We start from the raw sequence: 18704 nt of genomic DNA, 5'->3' as shown, positions 1-18704 counted from the left end.
ACTAGCATGAATAACAAATTAAGAGCGATATAGTCGCAATCAGACCGACTATTGCAATACCCTCTACACAGTTTCCAAGCATTTGCCATTATTCAAACTGAAAGCTATTTTTAATTATTGGGTATTATCTTTTCCTTGATCAGACGAACGATAAAAGCCACGATATTATCCAAGATATAGAAAATCTGTGGTAAGGGGGAGGGATTTATTTTGTTTTTGGTTTTTGGACTACTTACTGGCTAATTATCACTTGTTGAAAGAGAAACTAAAGACAATGAAAATGATTGAAATATTCTTTATACAGAGCTAAAAGCAACTACTTGGACATAATTAACATAAATTGATAAATTCATAAATTGTGTCTTGTCTACTCCTGGAGCTATCTAGAGTAGTAATTGTGATATGATATTGGACATATAGATCATATATAGCTTAACGATTAGGAATTAGATGACTTCTTCACTTTTGGTATAAACATAATGAGCAAAATTTCATTTGAGTTTTCAATGCGGCAATTGACAAGCATTCATCAGACTTGACTATTGCACAATACTTTTTCCTTTTCCACATCGCGTTAACCATTACAGGGGGTGAGGGGCACACTGACATACTACTACTATAAAGACATATATATATATATATATATATATGTGTATATATACAGAACAGAAACAGATTTATACAATTGCTTATGCCTAGTGTTCCAAGTGACTTATTAAGCTTACTTATGAATAGAGTATGATTGATGTGTGCTTAACTCATTTCATAAATATCTATTATATATAAATTTATTTTTATTTTTGTGTGTGTGTGTGTGTGTGGGAAAACTCTCTATAAATGTAAGTAACAAAATGTAATGAAATGTTTGAACTACAGATACGAGTACCTACTTAAGCGCTACATGCTTTAGCATTAACAACATGCATTCCAAATATATATGTGGTATGTGGTATGTGATTCAGTATTGATCGAGAGTACTTTCGAGTATCAAACATTCCAAGTAGTATGCAGTAGTAGTATGCAGTAGTATTAGTATATAGTAAGTTGTACGTATATAGATTCATGTATGCAACATCTGACAAGGTGCAACAAAGCGCGCATTTCATTTTCTATTCACTTTCATTCATTTTCGGAAAATGTTGTTCGATTTTGTCGTATGCAGTATGCAGCACTTCTTTTTGTGGAAGTTTCTTTGTATGCATATATATATATATGTATATATATGCATATATGTGTTTGTGTGTGTGTGTGTGTGCAGTCAAAAGTTTTCAATCTACTTGTAGCAATATTAGTATTCGATTAATAACTGTGCTTGCAGAATGAAAATCAACTTGATTAATCACAAAGTTCGACTACGAAACAATTTCAAGTTACGTGTTAATGTTTATGTGTGTGTGTGTGTGTGTGTGTATTTGTGTGTGTGTGTGTGTGTTAGCCATGATCTCTTACGAATATGTCTCTGTTATCTGTATGTACTTTTAACCGCTTCTAAGGGACTTAACGAATGTGTCTGTGTGTGTTTGTTGTTATTAATGTTGTTTGTTTGTTTGTTTGTTTTGTTATTGTTGTTGATCTATCTGTGCACAAATTGTTGCAGGAGCAGTTTTAGCCATGGCGTTAGGGTGATTATGATTAGATGGTTGTAACCGTTTGCGAATGAGTATAAACTTTTACTAGAATTGCACATATCTTCCTCACAAAAGCACATATGTCCATTGCCTGAACTTTCCATCATGCACACGTGATCGACCATGAATAAATTGATTTGTAATTGTGACGTACACATGCGTCGCACCACCTCGTAGGCTGCAAGACAAACGACAGAAGAGCATACAGAAAATATGTTGACTGGACACAATTGAGAAACCCCACCCACCCCTCCTAACTCATCTATGGCATTTTCCATTATACATTTTTAAGGCATATTTTACACAATCTGCTTTATCCAAAATTAAACGAGTGAAATTGATAATCACTATCTCAATTCTTCATTTATTTAAAAGCGATTTACAGATGTAAATATTTCTAGATCATATAGTAAAATAACGGAAATGAATACGGCAAAAAATATGGAATCAATTCACAATCTTTACTGGAGTGTTAACATATATATATTTATTTGTATATCTGACTTAAGGCAATATGGGAATTGTAATCGAATTTAATCGACTCAAATTCAGATACAGAATTTTGAATTTGGTACTTCCTGACAGGGATTTAAACAGTAATTGTTAGACGAAATTAAGAACTCAAACTGAAACGCGATTTAATTTGATTCTCTGCATAATTGTTGAGCTTTTTCTACATTAAAAAAAGTATATAAGAAATATTGAACTCCGAAACTATGTACCAATCTCTCGAGAGACAAAAATAATTAATAAACTTTCCACTTATGTAAAGAGTTCTGAAAGTGAAGATGGGCAAACCCACAACTAGCTCCCTGCTGACTACGCTTTTGGCACCTTGCAACCCCAACAGATGCCATTAGATGCAACAAGGATGCACATAGAGCATCGTGTAAGTTTTTGTGTACACCTTCAATTGGGACTTACGTGATCTTTGGTGTCGCACCATTTTCACACAGCAGCCGTTGCAGGTCATGAGGGGGGGCTGATCGCGCGGCAGGGCCGTGTAGTTGAAGGGGTCCTTGCAACGTGCATCCGTCCACGAATCGCACTCGTAGCAGTAGATGGAACGCGCTGCAGTATAAAGCACAAGATATATATTACAATTGGAACCGTGAAGCACTTTTCAAATCGATTTGCCCAAGACTACCCGACTAAGAGTCAGGCAATCGCAAGAACCTACATATATATTTATATAATAAATTGATATGTACAAAAGCAGTTATATACCATACATATATAGCTTATTATATATAGACAAGCATGCAGTTTCTGTAACAAAATGCAGTCAACGTGAATAGCAGAACATTAAAACAAATCAAAGAAGAGTTGCCTAAATTCACATGCTGAATTTGCTTATTTTATTGTGAAATTTCTTGCATTTTGATAGTCTAATTAGTGTTCAGTTTTAGATGGGATTAGGTTGGGTTATACTTCAACTTTGCCAAAAATAATAATAGAATAACTACATAATTGAAGTAGTTTACTCAATTCCTACTTATTGATAACTAAAACAATATTTGTGGCTAACAAAATGAGTCTGATTGAAAATCGGAAACTTGCGGGTGGAAACTGAAGAGTGTATTATAATGAGAGGACTTTCTAAAAGTCTATATATTCTTGTTGAAAGTCACATTCAATGATAATCTGAATTTAATAATGCAGCTCATTAGATTTTCGATTAATATCAAAATAAAGTGTCCAACTTGAAGTGCTTCAAGAAAGTAACTAACTAACTGACTCTAGAGTGCCAAAAATAACGACGTGCAATTGGTAAATTGTCAGAAAAATCATATTTGTTTTTAAGGATATAGAATATAAAATATAGAATTCTGCTTATAATACACATTGAATTGAAAAGGCATACACACACACATACATACACAACATACACACATACAGAGAAACATATAGAAGAGATAAATAGTTGTTGCAAAGTAGAAAAAGAATAAGGATGGCGTCATGAGGTCAAACGATTTGTGGTTGAGCAAGTGGAAGGACATGTGAGTATCCTTTTCGTGCCAGCTGAGGCGAACAGTCAATGAGAAAGATTCTTTTCTATTTTTTTTTTTTTTTTGGTTTTTTGGGGGTCTTCAAATATGCATAGTTTAAGCCAGGGTCGCAAACTGAAACAATAAATATTATTTCTTTCTAATTACTTTTGGTATTTGTTTCCAAATTTGTTCTTTTATTAAGCGATTTGGTTCTGTTTGTTGAAATTTGAAATTGAAATGGAATTTCGGGTTCTGAATTTCAATGGGTTAACTATGCTTAACGGTTTCGGTTTGACGGCCTGGCTTAAACATAAATAATTTGTGCTAAATATGAAATATATTTGCTTGTCAAGAATTGAGTTATGAGTCGGAAGGGCAATCAGCTTTGTTTTGGCATAAATCAAAAGAGAGAATGGGCAGGGCTGAGAGTAAATTTAGTAGGTATATCGAAAAAACATTTATAGTCAAATTGCATTGAGTATTCAGCGAGCCTTTTTGGGAACATAATGCCGATAAAGAAAACGTTCTGGATTGTATATATTTTTGTGTTCGTTCAGTTGAGTTTAGCCAATTAAAAATGTCACAATTAGAATATACATAATACTTATATGCATGACTTTTGTGTTGATTTTTGATTATTTTTTTAAAATAATTTAATTTAGTTCTTTGTTTGGTTTGGTTTTGTTTGGTTTTGGTTTTGGTTTGGTTTTTTCTTGTTTGCAAAAAGGTTATTTTATAAGTATGTATATTTAAGCATTTGTATATAGGCAGAGAGGATCAATGGATTCATACTTTGACATTCGGCTGAGGCTGATGGAATCCATACGAAAGTCAGAAATCCAAATATGGCTGCAAATAAACAATAAAAGGAAGAGCAAAGTAGAACACAGGATGATGATAAATGAAGTTCAACAGTTGCATGAAAATGGTTCTCGGGAAAGGGCAAATAAGACAGACAAACTGGATCTCGACATGAACATCAACAGCCAGCCAATGGAATGGAAACTAATTAGAAATTGGATACTTAAATTAACTTTGAATATATGTTTACTTTGGAATTCTCAACTTGTGGAGTTTCGATCAAATTGAAAGAAGTTAGTTAGGCAAAATGATATTGTTAATTAAGTTAGTTATGTGGAGAAATCTTAGACCTCGTTTAATATATAATCTGTGAGATTGTCATCCATTCCATGGCAGCTGGCTGTGCATGCCGGCAAGGAAAGGACTTAGACAGGACTTATACAAACTCTGGGCGAAGGGGGGTGAAAGGGATGCGCGCCACACACAATTAAAAACACACACAGTTAGGAAAACCTCACCTACGAGCATAATTAGCGAGTGTAGACAGAAAGAGAGGGGGAGAGAGAGAGAGAGAGATAGAGAGAGATAGAGTAATAGTGAGAGAGTGAAAGTGTGAGAGAGAGAGAGAGAGAGAGAGATCAGCTGTCGGAGAATGGGGAATTTTGAACACACACATTTTTATTTTTTTTTTTTTGGTGAAACAGTTACGCTTATAGATTTATATTTATATAGATATATATATATATATAGAGCTATACAGATTGATATTTGATTGTTGATAATGCATTTGTACAGTGTTTCTTTCCGTCACTTTACAACAATGTATGCAAGACATAATGCGAGAACGAGACGACACATTTGTGGCAATCGCACTCTTTAAATGCAGGACATGTGTGTGTGTGTGTGTCTCTGTGTGTGGGTGTGTGTTAGATATTTGGTTGGTTGTTTGGTTGAAATGTGGCCAAATTGTCTAAGGACGACGCTCAGAGTACAGAGCAATCGAAACGTACCAAAAAACTTAACCAAAACTTAACTCTTGTTTCATTTACGAGTATTACGAGTAGTTTGTTTTTTTTACATGGATTGTGGGTGGATTTGTTGTCTTAGCCTTAAATCTGCTCTATGCACCCTTGCAGAGTATCTAAAATTGAATTATAGTTGATTTATATCTATATGTATATATGAACTTGAGCGATCTCTCTTTTTTTCATGATTAATGTCAAATTAATTGCAAATGGAAATGGCTCTTTTTTTGCATTACTTTTTATTATCGATTTAGGTTAGCCAAAAGAATGTAAATATTTGAGACTTGTAGCTGGATACTGAAATCTACTGCAAGGGTGGTTTAAGCTTTGGCTAGCCAGAGAAAATGTATTTTTTTAATATATATTGTTTTTAGTACGAGTACATAACTAAATAATATACACAATTTGTTTAGTACGAACGCAAAAAGTATTCCAAAAAAAATGAAAATCATATGCAAAACGGAAACAGAAACAAACGACGCAAAATTCTGAAACGAAACTAAAACTTACTTGGAAAACAATTATCAGCCGTACCGAATTTTGCCAATGCCAAAATAACTTTTTGTACAATTTATTGTATTTTTTGTTTTGTTTTTGTTTTGTTTTACATAGAGAAAATAAATTGTGAAATCAAATTAATTATGGAAATCAATTGAAATATATTCCAGCTAATTGATAATAACAAATAACCTGTACTCTATGCACTCAATATGCCCTTTACAATGTTTATATATTTATTGTTGTTGTTGCTGTTTATTTTTTATTTTTGTTGCGATTCTTTCTTGTTTGTTTATTAGCATGTCACATCGCACTTCGCTGAGGCTGTCTGTGAATATGGATATATGGCGCATATCTCTATATATATATCGCAAGAAACTGTCCGGCTATTTTTGTACACTTCACACATTCTATATTGGTCCGCGATTAATTGTGAACATACAAATTATGAACTGCCGGTGGCAGTGGCAGCGTTGTACAATTTTTGATAACTAGATGGAAAACAGCTCATAAACAATCTGCGCTGAGTTCTTTGTTTTATTTCGTGGCGATTCGATTGAGCTAATAAAATGCGATGGGGCCCATAAAGCAGCTGCTTTGATTTTGCTTTTGTTACATTAATACACAAATCACACACAAATCATCAAATCAGTTTTTTGTTGGCCTAAACAGCGATTTCTTACCTGCCAAGGTGAGCAGCCCTTTCCCGGCTGCATTTGCTTTAGTCCACATCTTGTCTGGAAGGCTCAATCCGCACTTCTGTAAGAAATGTATATAGTTATATACAAATATACCTATATATTGTATATATATTGTATATATAGCTTACCTCGATTTGATAATGATTCTGCGTGAAAGTTTAAAAGGCCGTTTCGGCATAGAAGCGATGCAACTTCATAACTCCCTGGTTATAACGTCATCTTGCCAACTGCAAACGAGAAGATGTATCTATAATAATATATATAATATTAATAACAATAAATAATTGAGCAATCTCTACTCTTATTGTACCACCAATTAACTGATGAAGCCATTAAGTTCTTGTATTTCGCCAAAGAGTAAACAATTTTTATTCAGTTCCGTATTGTTGATATTAAAAGTAAATTGCTTTTGCCGAGTGTGCCACAAACGAATGGAATACTTAGTATTATATTTGAATTTATTTAAATAAATTTACGTGAAAGCATTTGTTTTGTGTGGGTGATTTAATTAAAAATGTAAAAATAAACACATTTTCCACGAAAATCGAATGAAACGAAAAAGTGATTTTCATCGCATCAAGGTCTAAATAATCTGATGATGATAGACATGTTTTGTGACAATTGAAGAGTTCCATAGAAACATCAAGTTTAGCTTTAAGCGAGTATAAACAAATTAACACTTCAAGAAATATGTTCTAGGCTAAAGTATATTACAGAAAATGCAGTTAGCTGGACACATTTATGAGCCATTAATTTAGTCCAAAAGCCAAAGCGATTATTATCAAATTTCCTCTTCACTTGCCACAACCATGAGCATATATATATGTATATATGTATGTATATGTATATAGTTGATTATGTATGCATATATATCGATGCAGATATGTATTTATGTTTGCATAGCAAACTAATAATAGCCACTCATAACCTCTAATATGTGTTCTAGGTCAATGTGTGAGAGACCCAAGTCAGGGCTGTTGCTGCTGCCACCGATGTCAAATCGAGTGTGTGGCAAATCATTTAAGTCTGTGTGTGTGTGAGTTCAATGAAAGTGTATATATATTTATGCAGTCGATACACATATGTGTCATCTATTTTGACTAGTGGCTTAAGTTAACATCCGATTCTTTTGCAAATTTAAAACTTACTTTGGCAAAGTGTCAACTGACAGATGCGCCAAATCAAATGGCGGAGAAGAGCAAAAGAATGTCGCACATTTGTTTTATTGACAGTTTTTAGGTTAAGGCTTTTTAAGCTTTTAATAGCCACTCGGAATTGTTCTATTGATTCTTGTTGTATCTCATTAAATAGTCGACATCGTTTGATTTATGGGGCAACAAGTGTGTTGTCTGGCTGCAAGCAGAGTGATAAGTGGCAGCCATATGAGATATGTAAGCAAATATTTAGCGAAGCGTATGATTAGCAAAGTGCTTTAATTGTTTAGTGCAGTTAAGTGTTTGTTATTGCCGGTTATTAAGAAAGTCCCACACAGCTGAGTGGGAGAGTGGGAGAGCTAAGAAAAATAGAGCAAAGAGAGGCAATGTAAACAACACACGCACACAACTAACAGTCCGCGCTCTTTCTCTCCCTCTCTCTCGCGCTCTCTTCGCGGCTCTCTTTGTCGCTTGCTCTCACTCTTTCACAGCTAGCGTGGCTGCGTGTTCCTTATGGCTCCCTTTCCCACACGCATCTGCAGCTGAAATGAACTTTTTGCTTTCTGTTTTTTTTTTATTTTTATTTTTATGACATTCTAGATGTGCAGATAAATGAAAGTTTAATTACCTTTTTGCACTAGCCACAGGATTTATATATTAGACACTGATTCAACGCTGGTCGTGTGCCGTTTACACTGTCCTGCAGCCCGTTTCAGAGGTCACGCGCAGGTGTTTGTTTCATAATATGTAAGTAGAAATCGATTTAGCCACCGACCAAAGTGGGCCAACTCAGAACCTAATGCAATTTATGCTCGCATTCATTTTGCCCGTTTTCTTTTGCCGTTGCGGGCGACATTCTCGATTTATTTTATTATTTTATTATATTTTTTTACTACTTTTTTTGTTGTATTTTTTGTATTTTTTTTTTGGTTTACAAGGCTAATTGTTGGCTTTATTTTTTGTTGTTTCGTATTGATTGGTTTTGCTTGTTTGCAGCACACACAACACAACGTTAACTCTAAATAGCATTTATTATTCACTCGATTTGTATATAGATATATGCATATTTAATTTAACAAATTTTCTGCTGCGATTTGTGTGAGCTTCGTTAGTTTAGTTATTTATCATTTTGCTTGTATCATTGGAAATGTCGAGCGACGAACGTGGGAGGTTGTATCTTTTATGCTAACTAAGCAGCCAACACGCAACAACATCAACTGAACTGAGGCAATGCGCCAAACTTTTCATTTTCCTTACGCTTCTCGCGACTTTGGCGCATCTCATTTCTCTGGCTATTTTCGAACACTGTTTGACGTCTATGTGTGTGTGTGTGTGTGCATTCTACTGTTAAGCTTCTGGCGCCAATATTGTGCAGTGTTCTCAAGTGCCGCAAAAAGCTTACGCGATGAGCTTTTCAACGGTTCTCATTCAAATTTCTACCTAAAAAATCCTGCGTAATTTATTTATTTTTGTAAATTTTTATTGTGAACTCATGTGTAGAAGCAGTTGTTTGAGTTTGTGTGTGTGTGTTTGAGTTAAGCACAGCTTATATTTAACAGATATTAGTTTATAAAAATGATTTCGCATAAATAAATACATAAATACATCGTAAATACAAAAAATTAACATGTAATATGCAAAAATTATTCAAGATTATAACGAAACGGAACCAAGACAAGGAAGTTCAATCATCGCATATTCCATTTCAATTCTTGTGAGCATTTGAATTGGACTCGCAGCACTCGAGTTGCCTTGATGTGCGTGTGTGTGTGTGTGTGTGTGATGTGGCTATAATAATCAGCGGATATGAGCAATGTGTTTCTCTCCTGTCTTAGGCAAAGTCGCGAGATCCTTCCAGTTTGCGCAGCTGTGTGAAATGTGAAAGGGAATTGAGACATTTAATGGAATCCATTTTGTTGCTGAATGCATTTTCAATGTGGTATTTACACTGAGTGTTGTCTGTGAGTGCGTATGAGTGAGTGTATGAGTGTGTGTGTATGTGTGTGTGTGTGTGTAGTCTCAATAGAAACTCTTATCGTGCCAGGCCGCAAATGCTCTCACCTCACGTTCGTCGGCATGTGTGCGATATTTCTCAGCGGTTTCGTTGCTCTTCGCTGGCGCCTTAGCCTCCAGCACCTGGGTGTAGAGCAGAGCAGCTGCCACACCGCCCAGCACCGGTCCCACCCAGTACACCCAATGGGCGTTCCAGTTGTCGGTGGCAAAGGCGGTGCCCAGTGTACGAGCCGGATTCATGCTGGCGCCCGTATAGTGAATTGTGCCCAGATGACCCAATGTGACCGACATGCCAATGGCCAGCGGAGCAGTGTATCGCGAGTCCGGTTTGTGGCCATCGCAGGCACCGAACACGGTCAACACCAGCACCAAGCCGAGGAAGAACTCAATGCCCAGTCCCTGGAGCTCACTGATATTTGGGGCCAGATTAGTGTGGCCCAATCCGTTGTGATAGTTCGAGTCCAGCAGGATCTGCAGGGGAGGACAATAATCCAAGAATGAGTTAGCCTAGATAAGAAATTGCATTCTAAAAGTAACATAGACTCAAAATCTATTCAGTCTAGAATGAAACATGTTAAATTGATTGAAATGAAGATAATAACTTAGTTCAAGTTGGTTCATCATAAAAAACAGAGTTTAGATATAAGATTCTTGACTGCTTAAATTGTCAAAGGGTTGATTTATATTTCTGGGCAGAAGAACAAATTCCTTAGTAAGAATCTTCAATAACTGCTGCCAAAGGCAGAGTCTCAAATAAGTCACGTTTTTTCTACTTTTTAGAGATGTGTTTCTAAGGAATATAAAGTATTTCTAAACTCGAACCCAAACTCACCTTGACACATGCTGTGCCGGCAATGGCGCCCAGACACTGGAACACAATGTAGAAGACAGCGCGAAGGACGCTAATCCTGCCAGCTACCAACATGGCAACGGTAACAGCAGGATTAACATGACCTCCACTCAAATGGCCGATGATCTGAAATAAAAATGTGTTGTAAATTCGATTAAAGTTGACAATTGAATGTTAACAACTCCACTCACCGTAATGGCCATGAAGACGCCCAGTCCAAAGGCGAGAGCCTTAAAGGTGCCATCCTCCTGCTGGGTGCAGGCGCCACAGGCGAAAAAGTTCAATATCAAATTGCCAATGAATTCGGCGATGAGCGCCTGCCACAGACGCAAATCCTTCGATTTGAATTCATTGAGGCCCAGCGAGTACTCGTATTTGCCCATCTTCTTCAGGTGACGATCAGCCAGACAATGAGTCCACACACACTGAAAGAAACAAGTGGCACGTACATAAATCCCAGACCATTAATTATGCACTCAAGTTGGATGTGAACAATTGTCAAACATGATTCGTCGTTGTCGTCGTCGTCGGCACAAGTGAACGATGACCGCATTTGAATGCAGCTCTTAATACGGGCATGACTATAAGACGACTCGACCAGTCAGCCAGACCAGACAGAGCCAATGGAATGGTTAATACTTGGACGGTGCCCACACTTTTGTAGTGCGTCAAATTAGAGTCGGCGATGATAGCCACTTCCGTTGGATGACATCGTTGACATGGCACCTAATTGGCCATAGACGATACCATCGCCAAATATAGACAACTACACACTGCAAATTAACTTGGATCGTAGCATTTACATATGGATTGTAATTAAATAAATCATTTGAAACGGCATAAAGAAATTGAAAATAATTAGGCACATTTAAGTTTCGAGAAGCACGATTTCATTTTCAAAATCTATTTCAAAAATCTATCTCCACTTGAAAACATATCCAAATATTCAAAAGCAATTGCTTTTTGTGGTTTCTGTGGTTTGGCCTTCGGATAAATAATGTATTTATATAATAACAGAGCTTCTATTGCGAAAAGTTCCCTTTAGGGACGGCTATGCTTAATTTGAAAATGGAAGCACGATTTTAAATCGATTCATGAACGGTTTTAGCAACAACAAAAAAAGAAGAAGAAAAATGGCATGTGGTCTACACCAATACTGCATTGAAAATTCGAAGCACGATTTGAAGTCGATTCAATTAAGAGTTGTACCTGGAGACGATTTCAAATTGTGCACAGCAACAACTTTGTCAATATTCAAAAATACAAACTTTCGGTGAGTATTTATTATCAGGAACAAGATCTCTCTCGAAAAATCCACTTAGAGTCGTTCAAAATTGTTCACTGAGTTGAAGAAAATTCAACTGCAGTTCAAGAAACTCAACTGCTTTGATTTAATTAGGACTTAAGCTTGCCATAGACTTATAGTCTTAATATATAGGAGATATAATATTTTCTTATCTCAAGACTCTGTTTCGAAGCATTATCAAATTGATTAGCTATAGAGATGGGAAACAAATAATTAAACATTTAATTGCCAAATGAAGTCATAAAATCTGTGTAAATATTAAATAGCAAATATTGGCAAGAGAATAACCGCAAAAGTCAATAAAAAACTTAAGCTGCAGGCTAATTGAACGTGTGCCGCTTGAATCTGGGGATTAGCAACGACTTCTAGTTCTAGTTGGCCAAGGCAATTACTCAGCAGGCTAGCTGGCTGGCTGGCTATGGCCAGAACCACTGTTTACAGCTGTATACATATTTGGCACAACTGTTAGCCAGAACGCAACGCGGTCAAGAGCAGGCAGCCAGCCCAAAAATGGGCTATAAGCAGTTGGCCATGCCCCCTCACACAACATCAACAGATACAAAAACAGCAACAACAACAACAAAAACAACAATAACAACAAATATTCTATCTATTTATTCTAAACTAAAAGGCCTGACATTAATATCAATCAGCCATTATTCAATGTTGAATTTTTAATGAACAACTTTAGACTGGGCTAGTATTTTATGTGTGTTTTTTTCAATAGTTTTTTTTTATTTTTAGTTATCTTATTTTTATTCTATTGTATCATAATACGTGGTGACGTATCTCGAAGAGTAATATATTTAAATATAGCTCAATAAATTTGTTAAATGTGTACACAAATAAAACAAATACAAACAACATCGAATAAATATATTTGAATAAACAACTTAAAGTTGCAAAGCACTTTATTGACAAATTCTAGATATGATAATTGAATCTGGTTTAATACTGATCATGACTGCAGCGTAACCTAGAACTGAACTCATACTTCATCTCATCGATTCCTTGTGATGCATTCGAGTACTGTGCACATAAATCAATATCATGCGAATGATTTCGAGTACTCATTCCATGTCGATATCGAGTTCAATTGTTTGCTGGCGGGTTCTCTTAATAGATAAACGTTCATGGTGACATCTTGTTTATTTGGTGAATTGACAAATATATCTTACTTTAATTGACAGGCCCAATAGCCGCACCTACAACATTCTGGCTTTTTGTTGTGGTTCTACGCATTACAATCGCATTCGTCTATGCTGAGATCATAAAACAGAAAATTTGAATTGATTCTATTCTCGTTATGCTCTGACTCACATTGGAACAGGTTCTGTAATCGCCAATACAATTAAATTTAAATTTTATGTTTTATTGCTGATCGAACTTTAGATGTGAACATAAAATTTAAATAAAATCACAACAAGAATGAACTATGAGCGTTTCTTTGTTGTTTTGATTTATGGTTTCAGATTAACGAATGTCAAGTTCGACGAATTTCAAACTGGTTTCGTTCAAAGACATTTCTCATTTTCACATCGAAACAAATATTATTCATCTAAGTGCAGTTAGTAATGGGTTTTTGATGCATATAATTAGCTTAGTTTATTACATGGAAGTTTATTACACATTTAATTGTTCTCCACCAACATTCCAGTCAAGATATTTTACGGATTTAGCCAACACCTGCCTCAAAGTACAATTAACAATTGAATTTTTGAAGTGGCAATCGTATAATAATAATGACAACAACAATGATAGCGTGTTCCAGTTGTCGTTATAATTATTAATCAGAAGACGCTTATCTGTTAATGATTGGCGTTAACAAATAATGAAATCATACAGACTGATTAAAAACAAGCTATGGGCTATGGCCAAAGAATACCTTTTCGCAAAATTGTAAATCAAAACCATATTCGATTATTTTTGTAATATTCTCGTGTTGGCAATCCGTTCGTGATATTTTCCATAAAATTGGCTATTGTTCGTCTGGTCGAAATGTTTGCTCAACAAATTAGCACAAACGGCTCGAACAAGACACACAAATTAACTGAATTCTTGCACACAATGCAACAAAAGACGCCGCCGCCGCCGCCACGAAATACAGCAACAACAACAACAACAACAACAACAATAAGTAAAACAATAAAAATGCAAAACATAAAGAAATATTTAAACTGCATTCTGACACCTACACAGCTTGATTTCAAATTCACAACAAATTTTCGATTACAAGTTGCGTTTTTTTTAATAATGAAAAAAGTATTCACACATTTCAAATACATGCACGGAACCAGTCATATAAAAGTTCACGAAGTGCTGTTAACTTGAATATCAATTACTCAACAGAAAGTACACTCAAATAATGCCATAAAATGCATTTGTTCATGTATATTTTGAGACGGGGTAATACTTTAATTTTAACATTTGACAAGTCAATGCCTCATAATGATGTCACCTAATGCATATGCTAATAAAAACATCTATCTCAATTCTAGACCATTTTCATTTGTAAATACAAATGTATATTTTTGGTTAGCAAGTTTTTTCTCTTTTAATTGTTTGACATAAAAAGTAAGTACTTTATTTTTAACAAAAAAAGGAATGCGACAAGTGGCCAAGCGTAGGAGTCATTTAAATTACAGAGCTGATCTAATGTCGGTTGACTTTAATCAATTTAGCAGTTCTTTTATATATATATATATATATATATATATATATATATATATATATAAGTGGTATTTTTGAGATTAGCCAGAAAGAGTCCATTTCTGGCGTCTGACGACATGTTTTTGATATTATCGCTAGCATTGCTCTGTATAACAACTGTTGATATCATCATCATCGTCACTTAAATAGAAATAAAACTCACTTAAACTTAAAATGGACATTTGTATGCTTCGCCAGATGTTCTGTACCCTACTCACATTGATATGGAGTCAGAGATTAAAAATACAAGAAAAAAACCATACAAAAAATGAAGGTCAGAGCAAGAGAGTTGGAGCTATAAAGTAATGCTGGCTCAAAGCCACAAAAACTATTCGGATGTATTTTAATTCATTTGTTCATCTAATTGAGACGAAGCCCAGTGATTAGTGGGCCTAATTAGCTACACAACAGAGCTCAACTATGTTATGAATATACAAAATTAAAGGTATAATGTGCTCATATACAAATAAATGTTCGCATCATTTTACGCATCGGCGCGCCTTAAAATAAGAGAAACATATACGTATTTTTCTATATAAATAGTGTAATTTGTGTGTTAACCAAATTTTAATGCTCTGCTAGACATTTTTATTTTATTTTATTAATTCTTTTTTTGGCATCATTTTCTAAGTAAATCATATCTTTCGATCTACATGCATGTAAATATATAAAACATATCATTGCCAAGTGGTTTCCTAGAAACATTTGTTTTATTTTCACATAAAATATTGGACTGTATATTTATTTATTTTTTATTTTATTTTCTTTTATTTTACAACACATGTTTCTTTGGTTGAGATAATCTTGTTGGTTTTGGCGTTTAAAAGAGGAGCAAATTAAAAAAAAGGCAACAAAAGGGAAATTAGAAATATTCCAAAGTACAGTTTCAATCTGCATTTGTATTGGTTTCTTAACTCACATTTCGAAACTGCTTTTTTCTAGCACTTTTGCATATTTACCTTTTTAGTGAAATATATTTGAAGAATATGCTTTACGGCTTTTTGACACCTTTGGTGTATGCAATAAATGCCACCTTTGCAATGATCGTACAACAGTAAAACAGTACACACAGAGTAAACCGAACACTTTAATTATTTTTACTGGAATATATATATATATATATATCTCGCTTCTTCTCACTCTTTCTCCTTCTCCCTCTGAGCGATCAATGTTTGTGATCCGCGCACTTTGACTCAACAACAAACACTGCGCGCCACAAAACCAGCAAAGCTTTGAAGACGGTGAAAAAGAAACAAAAAAAAAGGCAGGCAGGCAGCGCAATGCTTCGCACAGTGGGCTTTTTCCATTAAAAAGCTGGGTAAAATATTTTTATTTATATTTTTGAGTGCAGTTCACAGCTAATAAAAAAATGTTTATTATCATCATTTTTTTGGGCGTGTTTTCTTAGCAGATATATTTCAAAAGTATAAGTGAAAATGTCGGATTGAGTTATGTCTTTAGTCGAAAGAATACTATTTTTGTATCTGAATACATGTATGTAAATATATATTTTGAAAGTATAAGTGAAAATGGCGACATGAGCTATATCTATAGTCGAAAAAATATTATTTTTGTATTCGTAAAGTTGCGGTTTTATTTATTTTGTGCTTATATATAATGTGTGTGTACTTGTGTTTTAGTGTTATCAGTTTTATCTACACGACATAACATATTTTAAATTAGTTTCGGGCTGTTAACTGTGAAGAACCGACTTAAGTCGTCTAAGCTGTAAAAAGATATGATTTGTTCTCTATTGTTGCTGTCAGGCACTGACATTGCGATTAGCATGCCAAAACATTCAGGTGTCTATTGGCGTCAAGTGTTAAGTAATATTATGTAGCCTTATTAGTAATATTATGTAGAATTTTTACTCCTCAACCATTTTTTTTTTTTATAAATTGAAAGCTAACGAACTTATAACTAAACTTATCTTTTGAAGTTTGTAAAGCATTGAGTAAGATATATTTGACTACAAATTCTTGATCAACATCACTAGCCGAGTCGAAACAAACAAATTCCTCAGTTTTAAAGCTTTCTTTTCATTTATTCGTGCTTTTGCTGTAAGCAGAATATATATCCGAATTACTATATCTTTTAGCGATCGGTAGAAAGATGAGTTCTTGTATACAACATTTTTATTCAATTGGATATTCAAGCCAAACTTAATCAAAATAATACTATATAAAATAGATCCCATTGAAAAAACTTGTTCGGTTTTATTAACTTATTGTGAAACTTGTAACTTTTATATGCCTCCTTTCTCAGTTGTAATATTTAAATTAGAGTTTTGTGAACCACAATGCACTGCTCCCATTGCAGCTGATTGCGGTGTTTGTTCAGCTAAATTGCTCATTCCACTGTGCGATGCTAAGTCAGTCGAAGTAATTAGCAAAGAGTTGTAAACGAGCAGTTAAAAGATGAGCAGCAACAAGGCAGGAGAGGCAAGGAGGAGAGCACCGTGAGAGCATTTGTGAGAGATGTGAACGCGTGCCAAGGAGAAGCTGCGTTGCTGTTCGTTCTTGTTGTTGAACGCTGCAATGCCCATCAAAGTGTGAGCTTCACTTGGATATACGCCTAATGATAAGGCAAAAGTGGGGATGGGGTGTGGAGTTAGCGATGATACCATGATCAATGTGTGATACGTCAATTGTGACGCGAGCGTTGCGCAATTACTTCCAATTCGTAAGTAAATAAACATGTGCAATCAGCCATGTACACACGTTCATTCTTTTGTTTTATGATCTGTTTAAATATTTAAGCATTTATTGGTGCAAATACAAAAAATATATATAAAAAAATGTATACAACACCCCAGGGACCCGATTCTCGCGTAACGCTTGCGTAAAGGTTTCCACCGGTCGCTTTTAATTTTGTGCACTTTTCAAGGCGCTTATCATGCCGCAAACGAACACCAAACACAGTTCGAACATTTCTCTGGATTTGATTTTTAATTAATTTACTGCAGCTCGAACTTTTCCACTGTGGCATGCCGTATAATTAGACTCTGATTTGTTTGCTCTGCATTTATATTGTTAAAGTTGTCACTTTCAATTTGCTTTATGGCCCCTCATCAACCATTATGACGATGATCATGTGAGTATGGGTGGGTGTGTTTTGGAAGGCGATCCGATTTCAGACTGTCAAGTCAAGTCCCGTGACATGCGGCTAATTGTTGCCACTGCCTATAGCTGAATTTCAGTTTGGTTCAGTTGCCAGCGAAGTAGTTGGAAAAATGATTGTTTCTCTCAAAATTTAATAAAAATTTTACTGACAAGCGAAATACAGATATAACATAATTCGGTAAATGTCTTTAACTATATCTGTAAGCAATTAGTTAATGAGGATAGGCCATTTTAAACAATCGTTAAAAATTGTAAGTAAAGTAAAGAAAGTTTTTACTGCAAGCAACTGCGATAAGAATTGTAGCATACTTTTATGAGGTGACATAAATTGTAATTGGGTTGCGTCTCGGCTAGGCTGTTATTTTAATTACTTCGAATTGCAAGCCATAAATTCGAAATCTTTATTTCGTTTTGCTCAAACTTAATACTAATTTAGATGCATGTATTGAAATGAAAAAGTCTAATTACATGCTTGAAATATATAAACGTATTTAGGCGAATTTATTTCTATATAAACATGTGACACATGTAGATTTAATTACTGTTCCACAACATTATCAGGTCTTTGTAGAAATTGTACTAAAAATGAGCAAAATTACAGCTTACTCATATAACAAAAAAAAATCGAGAAGTCATGGCGACGATTCAATACTCTTAAAGACAGGAGTCAGTTTGCTACTATGTCAAATTGAGTATAACGAAGACTCAAGAGAAGTCATGTCTGGAGCTAAAGATAATTCTATATGTATTATGTTCCTTGTGATATATGTTGAAATATTTACTTTACTTTATTGTAGCACTACGCATATATCGATATAAAATATTAGAACTTACCTTTGTTCCACACAGAGCTATATGATATAGTGTTGCGATCCGGTCTTATACTTCATGAACATATTTAAATAT

At 34.8% G+C, this 18704-nt stretch overlaps 2 protein-coding genes across 6 annotated transcripts; both read right to left on the bottom strand.

The window, feature by feature from the left end:
- Nucleotides 1-208: 208 nt before the first annotated feature.
- Nucleotides 209-8684, bottom strand: LOC6559362 (protein quiver). Of its 4 annotated transcripts, none has more exons than XM_032734470.1 (6): nucleotides 8427-8684; nucleotides 6773-6891; nucleotides 6627-6702; nucleotides 4412-4468; nucleotides 2553-2699; nucleotides 209-1806 (listed from the first exon to the last, which is right to left on the bottom strand). In XM_032734470.1, exons 3-6 carry the CDS (start codon nucleotides 6673-6675, stop codon nucleotides 1574-1576), a joined length of 486 nt encoding a protein of 161 aa, XP_032590361.1. In that variant the 5' UTR covers nucleotides 6676-6702; nucleotides 6773-6891; nucleotides 8427-8684; the 3' UTR covers nucleotides 209-1573. The 4 variants fall into 4 exon arrangements, with proteins under 4 accessions (XP_032590361.1, XP_032590362.1, XP_032590359.1 ...); XM_032734471.1 differs by lacking the exon at nucleotides 4412-4468 and adding an exon at nucleotides 5956-6003 and having other exon boundaries at nucleotides 6773-6871; XM_032734468.1 differs by having other exon boundaries at nucleotides 6773-6871.
- Nucleotides 8685-9256: 572 nt separating this feature from the next.
- On the bottom strand, nucleotides 9257-15881 carry LOC6560222 (aquaporin AQPAn.G). 2 transcript variants are annotated; one of them, XR_004364972.2, is made up of 5 exons: nucleotides 15636-15869; nucleotides 10853-11086; nucleotides 10644-10787; nucleotides 9746-10282; nucleotides 9257-9665 (listed from the first exon to the last, which is right to left on the bottom strand). XR_004364972.2 is itself a non-coding variant. In XM_001986444.3 (5 exons), the coding sequence occupies exons 2-5, from the start codon at nucleotides 11042-11044 to the stop codon at nucleotides 9630-9632; spliced, it is 795 nt and encodes a 264-aa protein (XP_001986480.1). In that variant the 5' UTR covers nucleotides 11045-11086; nucleotides 15636-15881; the 3' UTR covers nucleotides 9257-9629. The 2 variants fall into 2 exon arrangements, 1 of the variants encoding a protein (XP_001986480.1); XM_001986444.3 differs by having other exon boundaries at nucleotides 9860-10282; nucleotides 15636-15881.
- Nucleotides 15882-18704: the final 2823 nt, after the last annotated feature.

This window comes from Drosophila grimshawi, unplaced genomic scaffold (assembly GCF_018153295.1).
Source record: "Drosophila grimshawi isolate 15287-2541.00 unplaced genomic scaffold, ASM1815329v1 contig_1367, whole genome shotgun sequence".
Taxonomy (NCBI): Eukaryota; Metazoa; Arthropoda; class Insecta; order Diptera; family Drosophilidae; genus Drosophila; species Drosophila grimshawi.
Note: the sequence above shows the minus strand (reverse complement) of the source record. Positions and strands in the feature narration are given on the sequence as shown.